General features: G+C 33.4%; 1 protein-coding gene and 1 long non-coding RNA gene across 4 annotated transcripts; one reads left to right on the top strand and one right to left on the bottom strand.

Moving 5' to 3' along the window:
* Positions 1–4,132, top strand: LOC129568969 (uncharacterized). Of its 3 annotated transcripts, none has more exons than XR_008687999.1 (9): positions 1–85; positions 184–305; positions 1,049–1,211; positions 1,777–2,048; positions 2,148–2,259; positions 2,348–2,400; positions 2,991–3,704; positions 3,782–3,828; positions 3,902–4,132. It is a non-coding gene; the product is annotated as an uncharacterized LOC129568969 (long non-coding RNA). The 3 variants fall into 3 exon arrangements; XR_008688001.1 differs by having other exon boundaries at positions 3,887–4,132; XR_008688000.1 differs by having other exon boundaries at positions 1–112.
* A 4,048-nt stretch (positions 4,133–8,180) lies between these two features.
* On the bottom strand, positions 8,181–11,094 carry LOC129568989 (dnaJ homolog subfamily B member 12-like). Its single transcript, XM_055447341.1, has 7 exons — positions 10,528–11,094; positions 10,213–10,270; positions 10,025–10,122; positions 9,717–9,964; positions 9,513–9,631; positions 9,260–9,435; positions 8,181–9,173 (listed from the first exon to the last, which is right to left on the bottom strand). Exons 1-7 carry the CDS (start codon positions 10,658–10,660, stop codon positions 8,995–8,997), a joined length of 1,011 nt encoding a protein of 336 aa, XP_055303316.1. The 5' UTR covers positions 10,661–11,094; the 3' UTR covers positions 8,181–8,994.
* Between the last annotated feature and the right edge of the window lie 296 nt (positions 11,095–11,390).

Raw genomic sequence — 11,390 nt, 5'->3', positions numbered from 1 at the left:
ATTCAATGTGTGATTATGTAATAAAGATGCCCTTAAAATTCCGAGAACGAATCCCAAAGCGGTCAACAGTAGAGTAGCAGGAGAAGTAAGCATTGCACTAATGGAACTTACTGTAAATAAAAATTTAAATAAAATATGAAAACACCAAATGTCACTCGATTTTTTTCACATCTTTTTCCATAGAAACCGAACCGTTGCCCGTTTCAGTATAATATTGACCGTCCAATGAACCAAACAAGACTCATACAAAACGAACGACAAAAATAAAGAAAGTTATATAAGATGACTGCTTGTTATTATACGTGGTAAATCTCCTTTAGTATCTATACTAGTATTTGCTCATTGTTGCAGTGATGTGGCGAAAAATCGATTATTTTTTCTGCTGATGCTATAGCACTTTTATGTTATAACGCTACCATCTAAGCAGAAGAAGTGATGCGTTCTCCTTGTTTAGCAAAGCTTTGCAAAAATGGTTTGAGAAACAGTGACTAAATTCTAATGCGAAGCAAGTGTTAAGTGAAATATGAATCACTCTTATTTGAGATGAGAATGTAATATTCTGACCATAGCTCTGTGCGTCACGACCGTTCTTCATGTGTCAAACGCGGCTGTTTCCGTTTTTTTCCATCAGCACGCGAACACTCTTGTTGTGGATGGTGGATGACTTTCAGCAGAGTGTGTGAACTGTGTGCGTATCGCAGCATTCACATTGCCAAAAATCGTATCAACAAATATAACAGCATCATAGTGCTGACATCATGGTATCACACTAAAATGTGATTTATTCGACTCTCACTCATAGACTCATTGAATAAAGCCATTGAATTTTCTTCACTTGAAATCAATGTGAAAAATGGTCGCGCATTATTTCGCGTATAAAATACTCAAATTCGTTATACCCATTTTACTTGTTATTTCCATAGTTTCCTTTGTTGCCTATATGATTACAAAGTGTATTTATGGCATCGGCTCTTTCTGTAGCAGGTCGACTATGCACATTTTTACATCATTTTGAGCCAATATAATAATTTTGTTCATTTGTTTTCAGATGCTTCAATTGCTTTCGACGGGAAGAAGAACAAACGCTACCATATAGAGGCGCTCGGAGTTATAATTAAAGAAAATACATAAAATAAAATTGATAAATCAATTTTGCAACACAACGAAGACATTATTATTATTTGGAGACGTTCGTGGATGGCTGTACATTGGTACACGACTATATCTTTGATTTTATCTCGTTTTTTTTACTGATTTAAAGAAATTTACTTTTAGGATATTTTGAACAACTAATTTGATGCTATGTGATACTTTCGCCACCAATTTAATATTAATTTTGATAATTGAGGCTGTGAGAATGAAAATGACAATACAGGAAAAAACAATCTGAAAGGCATCAAGAAAAAAATTTCGCAAAAATGAATCATGAGTTCTGAATATGCAAAAGTGAAACATGAATTTACATGGGCAGCATAGGAGGTTCATGGTTCACTTTTGCGTATTCAGAACTCATGTTCACTTTTGCGAATTTTTTTTTCTTGATGCGCTTCAGAATGTTTATTCCTGTATTGCCATTTTCATTCTCACAGCCTCAATTTTATTACTGTTATTCGTTCCCATAGGCTTTTTTTCCTTACAATTTTTACATTGGATACGTACATTCTGTTGTAGATGACTTCTGCTTGAAAAGCATTTGACAAAACCATTTTTTTTTTCTATATTAACGATTTCTGAATAAAAATTATTGAAATCCCAAATGCAATAATTCTCTTTCAGTTGTTGCCATCAACCGGAATAAATGGAAGAACAACAAACGATACTCTTAAGAGACGTTACGATTAAAATAAACGCAGTGATAAATATTCAATGAATTTTTGAAAACCCTCCAGTATTTGAAATCAATTAAAAATGGTTGTTGAATCGTCGCCCGTTTTTTCAGGCGCTTTGCTTAATTTCTTCTTATATGCCATTTTCCCGCTCCTGTTTGCAACCTTGATCATTTTATTCCTCATCCAATGTGCATATTGCGTATTTTCAATCTATCGCAGGTGAGAACTCTGTTGTGGAATTGTCTACAAAATGCCGTTTTTTTTACAGCAAATCAATTGTTACAATGTAATTCATGTACTAATTTCAATTAATTTCAGTTGCTATCGACAGCGAGAAGAAACGCAGGAACAGCAAACGATACTTGTATATGGTGTTAAATCCTATCATTGATAATGTAAAATCAAAGCCATTCAAGATGGTTTCTCACAGGTAAATGAATTGAAATCAAATCGGAAGAAATTTTTCAAAGAAGAAACGTATCGATACACTCATTATCAATCATCCAAACGATTTCCAGCCAAACAAAAACCACAAAAATGACAAATTGTTCAGCAGACAAGTCTTTATTCGGTACGTCTTTTGAATACTATAATTATATTTCATTTGGTTATGAATTAAAATCATATTTTTTTCATGAAATGCTAAAAATAAATTCGTTTACTAAAAATGATTGCATCACTTATTATTGTGTCGAAATGTCAACTTGCCAATTTACATTTATGAACTGTTGATATACTCGATTGTAGACGATTTATATTTTCTGCATGAGTTAGCATCCGCAAAACAAGTATTTTCAAAGTATAATTAATCATGGACCAAGATTCATGGCATCATTGTTTATAATTTTGACATCGAAGATCATTCAAGATTTTGCTTTTGATGAAGCCAAACTGTTTAATTTCATCTATTTCAAGTAAGAATTTCAAGTCATTACTTTGAAATTGACAATGGAATCGCCAGATTTGACACTTGAAATATTATGTTATTTCATAATTCTTGGTGTAGCTTCAATCATTGCTTTATCGATCATTACGTTTCTAATCATTGTGTGTGTTCGTTTCATTTGCTCGATTTGTAAAAGGTGAAAATAGTTGTTCCAAGAACTTGTTTTTATTATCGTGAAATCGAGATTAAAAATCCCAAACATCATTTACTTCCAGGTGTTGTGAGAAACGAGATGAGCCACCATACTGGAGATCAGTATCGTTCAGTGATATTTAAAGTTTACCACTACTAGAAAAAAATGCAGCACATTTTTTACACGCTTTTTTCACATACAAATAGATCCATCCTCGTAAGATTTTGCACAGCCGTTCAACTAGATTGTGACTAATGATAGTTAAACTCTTTAAAAGTATAACACGTTATTTTCACACAAAAAAAGTATATGAGTGCTACCTCACGACAAGTACCTAAAATTTGAACACCTCTCAATCTTTTTTTCCGACAATAAATCTAGTCAATTAATTTGGTCTAATTGAAACAATTGTAAAAGAAACTTGTTCACCGATGTTAATAAATGCAAACAATAATTACATTATGATAACGAGTTTACGTTCATTCTTATCTAATGAGATATCGAAATTTATCTGAATGTGTTGAAATCTCTTGAAAATCTTATCTCAGACGGAGCTGTAACAATGTTGATGCTTTGAATGCTTCGACAGTTTGCATTTTCTTCCGAATTCTTGACTTTAATTCCCATTAAACGAGTTAATTTACTGGAACAAAAAAATGGGTATGATTAGTGAGTTTATCATTGGCATAAGTCATGTTTTAATTTTGTGTTGGCCATATATGTTTGGCATTTTATTTCTCGTTATTCTTCTGTCAATTCTGTTTTATTATTTCATCTTCAAAGAGCCACAACGCAGGTGAAGATTTCAGTTTCATTTTACTCCCCATTGAACATATTTCTTTTTATTTTATAAAATTCGATTTAATTTAACAGAGCTCGAAAACTACATCGGGGAGATCAACAATCTCAGCCCTTGAACGGTAATACATAACGCACTTCAATCACTTTGAATCTTGTTTATAATTTACTTTACAAAAGATTTCTTTCACGCAGAAACGGATTGCTAGTCTTTAGTAACGCACAGAAAAAGTCATCATTTGGAATTTCCAGTTTCATGTCAATCGTCGAATGAATGATAAAAATGTATGAAATGGAGTCGATCTTTTGTTATACGCAAGCTCAGCACTGAGATTCAAATGAGTTGTTGGTATATTTAATTCACTAGGCTAATGAAATGTTATGAAATGAATAAAGAATTTCGACTCTATGTTTACGTACACATTATTACTGATCTAATTTTCATTATGTGCCTGTTCAACCACAAGATATTGTTATCTACACCTACAGCTTATTATCAAAGCTCTATCTTATCCGAATATGCTGATTTCATTGGATGCCATTGCAGAACTTCTTATACAAACGAAATCATTTTTAAAAGTGGAATGCATGAAGAATAATGATTCTCTTGAAGCTGCCATAAAGCAACCTAAAATGTATAATTGATCGCAAGAAAACTGCACATAATTTTGGCACAAGCCTAATAAAATCTTACGACGAATGAGCTTCGAGCTTACAGGATATTCTCTTTGTGTGTATATTTCAATATTTTTGGGCTGAATGAAAAAAAAGTCAAGTTGAGTGCAAATCATCCAGAAAATTGAATCTATTCCTCTTTGACGATTGAAGCAAATGTAATTTCCTACCCATTCAGCCACTAACATCACAAATTACCTGCCATACATCCGAGTTATCATGGAAAAATTGTGAGAAATGATGACTTCCATGTTAAAAGTTATGAGTGGAAATAAGTGAACAACCTTATAGTTTTATTTACAGTAATTGAATGTGATTTTATTTTGTTTGTGCTTAATCAATGGTTGCTTAGTTAGATTAATAAATCTAAGTATATTTCGTTTATTTCAACATTCCATAGAACAAAATAATGAGAAAATAGTTATTAAAGTGTCTGGCTATGCAGCGGCTCTTGTTTACATTCGGTAGCTCCGCGCGCCAAATCGAACAGGTATGAACATGCTCGTAGTGCAACGCACTCAGTACAAATAGGGTGTTCGGATTTTTAGAAATTTAATAAAATTATTTGATTGTTACGTTCAGAAACCGAAAAATGAAAAAAAAATAATTGCCCGTTTTTCAACCGTTCCTCCTTGGACTTCCGACCTCCTTGGACTTCGGCAAAAAATCGATAAACTTTCAGATTATCGGTTTAATATCAGTTTTATATATATACTAGCCAAATTGACTCGCTGCGCTCGCCGTTTCGGCTAGAATTCGCCGAGTTGCACTATTTTCAAAACTTCGGGTTATTGTCGCTATATTTGTCATTACTTCAATTCTTGTGTCATCCTCGGCTTCTTGCGTCATCTCTCGTACGTTCATTTTTTTCGCAAATAATCTTTTTTGGGTTTTACATTCGATAGCTATTAATATGTCACTGACCTGACAACAAATCAATCTAGCTACTTTGATTCGAATCCACAATACAACCGTTTGTTTTTTGGATTGGAAGATTACAATTTTGGTGGTGTATTTGGAGTTTGCCTTACATTTTGCCAAAATTCAATTATGGTAACTCATTTTCTGTTCCACCGCATGAACAACAATAAACATTAGAAACCATTAATACCTTTCTGTGTCTGGTCGTTTTTAAATCAGTATTTCAAGCTTCATTCTCTTTCAAGCTACTCTATCTCTATCTCTATCTTAAGCCAATCGACGTGTGTCTTCTCTCCATTTTAAGTATCTTTCATTCAAAACAAATTTCACTCATGTATGGTTTGTCCTGATGCGAAGTATTATTTTTTTAATTTATTTATTTTTAAATGAAATCAAATCTCTTTTACAACAATACGCATTTAATATTTCATTGCCATCAATCCACATTAAAATAATATGGAAAAACAATGAAATTTTTTTTTTCGTCAAACTCCAAAAAATTCAATCCGAAACCAAAACTGCATTTATAAGATTACTCTTGAGGCCGCGCGAAATCAAACAGGAAGTATAACAATAAATCCATGAATCAAAAAAAGGAGAGATAACTGGCTACAGGCACACACACACACACACACATAGACGGACATTCAGTTTTATATATATAGATATAGGTATTTGATCTTGTTTCATAGTCACACCCACTGGAAACGACTTCAAGATTTTACGTGAAGAACTTTTGCTGAGTGGTTTTTTTTAATTCATCTTTGTGCCGTTCTTGGAATTGGTTGGAATGATTATTGGAATGATAAATATCTCAATTTGTTGGTAATTGCAATTACCGAACTCACAATGTGCTGTGTATTAATCATATACTGTCATATTTTTTCACGCTGGTGGAGCACCTAGCCCATGGATGGATGTACTATGGGTTAGCTGAACTATATAACTGAATGTCAAGTTCGTTGTGTATGAATTTTGACAGAACTTCTGCGGCCATCACCTAGTTGCGCCACATATCACATCGTTCCATAGACATTGTGAGTTCACAATTGCTTTCGATCCCGCCTGATCGATTTATGATTTTCTTCCAATGCGCAGCAACATACAAGAAAATGGAAAAACATACCTTTGGCCTATTGTGTTGTCAGCTTTCTTCAGGAAATGTTTCTGCCCTTCGTGTTTTGTACTTCGACCGTTTGTGCTGTTCATTTTTATGCATCTTTCTGCTTCTTCGCGATTACTTTCAATTTTTTTGTTATAACAACTAAAGTATTTCTCAGAAATAAAGAGTCAATTCGAGATAAAATGTGACACTTTCGACTCACACAGACACTTGTGCGCAACTGACACTTTGTGCGCCTATACCCTCATACACTCACCGCTATCAGCGTTGTCGTTTCTCGGCTGATGCAACAATTATACAAGTATGTAAAATCCATTTGCGTCTTTGTATTATTCATAGTTATAAATAGATATTCTGTAACACATCTGTTGTCTATACATATTTGATTCCTCTACAGTTGTCTTCTGTAACCTGTGAAAAGTGCTTTGTTTACCATGTTGAAAAAAGGAAAAATGGAAAGAGTTCGAAGATCGCTAATTTTAAGAAATCAACATGAATGCTGTTTCAATGTCTAGTTTTCTTCTATTTCTTTGACAAGCTACAAAAGATCCCTTCAATTTCTCATCATCATTTTTCTTATACAAAAATTACCAACATAACATAAATCACAATCAAAATGATGAATGATAATCTCAGTTGAACTAGCATTTTTGCTTATATTTTATACTAAAAGTAAGTCACACGGTAGATCCGTATTGAAATCCGTGGAAAGTGATATGAAAGAAAGGTCAAGGCGCAGAATTGAACAATCTTGAAAAATCGTGAGTACGATTGGTTGAAAGTTTTGGGTAAGGACTTCAGTTTCACGCATGATGTGGTTTCCATCGCTTCGGCTTGTTCATACAAATGGATGTCGCGTGAACTTACAGCAGATTCAAACAAGGATTTTTCTGTACATAATTGTAAAATGATCGTATTAATCATTGTATATTGTTCGAATAGTGAAATCAATAATGTTGTAGAAAAAAAAGTTTTACTTTTCTTTGTCTCTTGATCACATGCGAAAGTTAGCCGCGTTTTGTGATCATAAAGAACTTCTTCTTCCACTTTACATATTGAAATTTGGTAGTACAGAAGCTCTGTAGCAAAATTTCTGGATACATAATACGGAATGCGACCGTTGACTGTTTTTCTACGTACGACGTGTTTTCTAACGAAATGTTTCATTGTAATTAATAAAAATACATATTTTTAAACAATTTTTTATCGATAATTACTTGTCTGGGATCAGGGTGTAAATTTGCGGGGACAACAAAATGCCGCAAATCAATGCCCAAATCATCAATATCACTGCCATACGCATGGCGACTCTTTGAATATTCACAATACTCTTGACGAAATATTTTATTGAACTCACTTTAATATTGAACCCTTCGTGTTCGTCTCTTTTTCAGAGCAAAAAGAAATTTCTTATTTCATCAATGACAAATGACATGCGATCAAGACCGGTCGTAGTGTTTGATTAAATCACGCCACTTTGCGTATAAGTGTCGATCATAGAATGTGTGTAAAAGTCATTGTCTTTGTAGTGTAGTTGACAGCGGTGCATCTACATTGGCATCGTATGAGTATATGCATTTTGGGGAACGCCTTGATTTATACACGAAATCTTTCTTTTTCTAAGGATTTTATTTCGAAAATATTGATTCCTTAAATTTCCATGATTATATCAAGTAATGTAAAGCTTTTAAATTAAAATCAAACAAATACTGAAATGAAATGGTTGAATGTATTTTATTTGACTATGGTAATTTTGATTCTAGCATTACATTCTATCGTTTGGCCGTAATACATTTGTGTACGAATAACCACATCACAGTTAATTAGATGAATATTCAAATCTTGGAAAATTTGCCGAAATGACAGTTGTTAGCATTTTTTCTCCCTACAAAAACAAAACTCTGCTGTTGTCAAATAAGTTGTTGAAAATATCAAGAATCGGACGACTGATTTGAATTCTACATTTTTTCTACAATTTTATGGAATCTAGCAACAATAGAGGAAGATTCAGTTTGTGGAAATTTCAATTTGTGACCAAGATTAGAGTTTTATCAATTTTGGACCAATTTTCATGAATCGTCTCAATATCGAACGAATGCCCATTCGTCATATTCGAAAACAGACAATTGATTTTAATTCTACAATTTATCTACAATATTTTGGAGCGAAAATCTTCATTCGAAAAAAAGTTCGATTTGTGGAAAATACGGTTTTTGACCAAGATTTGAGTTGTTCCATTTTATAGCAGTTTTTCGATAGCCGATCACTCAAAAAAATTGTTCCTACATAAAAAAAAGTAAAAACACTACATTAAACTACATAAAATCTACAATTGAAATCGCCCTACACGAAGTCATTTCGGCAAATTTTCCAAGATTTGAATATTCATCTAGTTAATTTTGGTTTCAAACCAAAATATTCTTATACAAAAACCATTTTTTTTACATAATCAACATTGAATTATTATTGAATGACAATCGAGCTAAAATCTCAGTTGAACTTGTAATATTATAATGGTAGAAGAATTGATTAATTCCAAGACATTGACTCAATAGTGGTTCACATGGTTCTAGAAATGAAGGAAATTGACGACAGATGCAAAAATATTCGAAAAGTACGAGTGTGATTGGTTTGAAGAGTCGGTAAACAATTCGTTCAATGTGTCGCAAGATGGAGTCTTCATTCGCTGTACTCTTTCGTGCATCTTAGTGTTGAAAGAATTTTCAGCTTCTTCCAGCCAGTATTCCTCTATAAAGAATGATCTAATTAGCAACCGTTCCTCTTCCTTGTTACAATTTGATCAATTGATGAATATGCAGTTCAAAGAGACTTACTTAGTTTTTTTTCTTTATTGCACGCATGCGTCAACTTTGTTTTGTATTCATTTTTGACCTCCAATTCAAGCTTTCTCAATGAACCATCATAATAGTATTGAAGCTCTTCAGAAAAATGTTTGGTTACATAATATGGAATCTTCGCCGCAACTGTTCTCCTACGAATTAAATGAGTCCTTTCGCGAAATTCAATTGAAATCAATGACATTTGTGTAGGAAAAACACTTATGTTCAATTGTTCATTGCAACTCACTTTTCCGGCGTCAATGTGTAAATTGAGGGTGATACAAATAACAATTTCATGCCCCAAACAACTGCCGGTATCAATATCAATAGTATTACAGGAAGAAGCACTAACAAGTGATATCCAGCCTAAAAGTGATGAAAAAAAAAATTATTATGGCTCTTGATTTGAATTGGTGATGTTCAGAATTGGTTTTTTATAACTATCAATTACCTCACGTTCCCACCATTTTTCACTTTTGGGAATCGGGTCATCATTTTGGCTGTTGAGATCTTCGTCTGCTTCGTCATTCGTGCCCGTAGATTTATATTCGAATGAATTGTTATTCTCATAGAATCCGTAGTCAGTTTCTATGCTCAAATTCAAGTCGTAAGAACTTCGTTCAATTGGATTGGACAAAACCTTTTTCGCCTCTTCAATTTTCACAAATGCTTCTTTCGCCCGGGGTGCACGGTTTTTATCTAAATGTTCAAAATTCAAATAAGAGTCAAATAAACATAGCACCAAAGTTATTTATCTACCTGGATGCACAAGCAGCGCGAGTTTTTTAAACGCTACCAAAATATCCTTGTCGGTGGCATCTTTTGCAACTTCTAGCACTTTGTAATGGTTTTTGCAACTAAGAAAAGTTTAAATTGAATTTTTTCAAATTAATACAAAGAATACAATGCGTTATTCAAAAAAGACGACTAAGCTGAGGAAATCATACCCAAGAATTCGTCGCACATGTTGATCATTGTCGAATTCCCGCACCTTTTCCAATAAATCTGAAAAAAGACAATATTATTATTACAATGAATACTGCTATTAAAAAGTAAAAAAAAAGTTCGTTTAAATTTCTTCAACACAATTTTGTTGCATCAAACAGAGGCATAGATAGCTGATAACCGGATTTCACATCAATTCTTGCATTGTAAGCACAATTTCACAATATTTTGCAATGACTCATTTCATTGCATCAGCCGCTTGCTTCAAACTGAATAAGCATGCACAGCAACACACAAGAAAATAGGAGAAAAATTACCTTTGGCCTCTTGTGTTGGATAAAGCCTTTCAGCTTTATTCAGGAAATTGTTCGCTCTTTGCGTTTTGTACTCTTTGAACGCTTGAGCAGCAATTTCTATGCATCTTTCGGCTTGTTCACGATTACTCTCCATTTGACTTTGATTATGACAATTGAAATGTCAATACGAAATCAAGAGTAAATTTAGTGAAAAATGCGAAACGTTTGAGAGTGATGCTTTGCTGTTGCCAATTAGGATTCAGAATAACCAAACTGAATGTGTTTTTACCGCAAATCACCATTCGTGTGAAAACACGACTACTGTTTTATCGCTATCATTTAGCAATGCAACAATTACACACGTATTGAGTGCACTTGCGTCTGTGTTATTTTGTTTATAGTTACAGCTGATTATTTTCGTTATTTCTCAAATCTCTGTGCGTTGTTTCGATAAATCATAGTCTATGATTTTCGAAGAAAAAACTAATAACACTAAAATGTTCTATTATTTCCACATTTTGTGTTCAGAAATAGTTTAGAGCAAAATACGTATGTTTCACATTTATATTTTGGAGCCGAACGAACTAAAATGATATTGTAAACAATACTTTTGACAGCTTGCGATCCCAACTCGATTCTGTGTTCGTACAAAAGGCACACGACTGTGTTTCAATCTTATTAGCGTATAAGAACAAAATTGAGAATGTTTATAAAACGACAAAGATAACGGATGCTTGTGTAGTGTAGCCCATGGCACTATATCTACATACATTGACAGTATATGAGTGTGTGCGCTTCAAACCTGTATGTACTACCACATGGAATACGCTTGTATGCGAATACGATACACATCGCGGTAGTTGTTTGAACTTCGTAACAATGAG

Source organism: Sitodiplosis mosellana, unplaced genomic scaffold (genome assembly GCF_009176505.1).
Source record: "Sitodiplosis mosellana isolate CC-2019 unplaced genomic scaffold, AAFC_SMos_1.0 Smas_scaffold_30, whole genome shotgun sequence".
Lineage (NCBI taxonomy): Eukaryota > Metazoa > Arthropoda > Insecta > Diptera > Cecidomyiidae > Sitodiplosis > Sitodiplosis mosellana.
Note: the sequence above shows the minus strand (reverse complement) of the source record. Positions and strands in the feature narration are given on the sequence as shown.

Bases quoted from the DNA above. Each gene is read 5' to 3' on its own strand.
- LOC129568989 (XM_055447341.1), bottom strand. From the start codon at position 10,660: ATGGAGAGTAATCGTGAACAAGCCGAAAGATGCATAGAAATTGCTGCT. The intron at 10,271-10,527 runs GTAATTTTTCTC...GTCTTTTTTCAG, and splicing joins TCCAACACAAGAGGCCAAAG to ATTTATTGGAAAAGGTGCGG. The intron at 9,632-9,716 runs GTAATTGATAGT...CATCACTTTTAG, and splicing joins AAAAATGGTGGGAACGTGAG to GCTGGATATCACTTGTTAGT.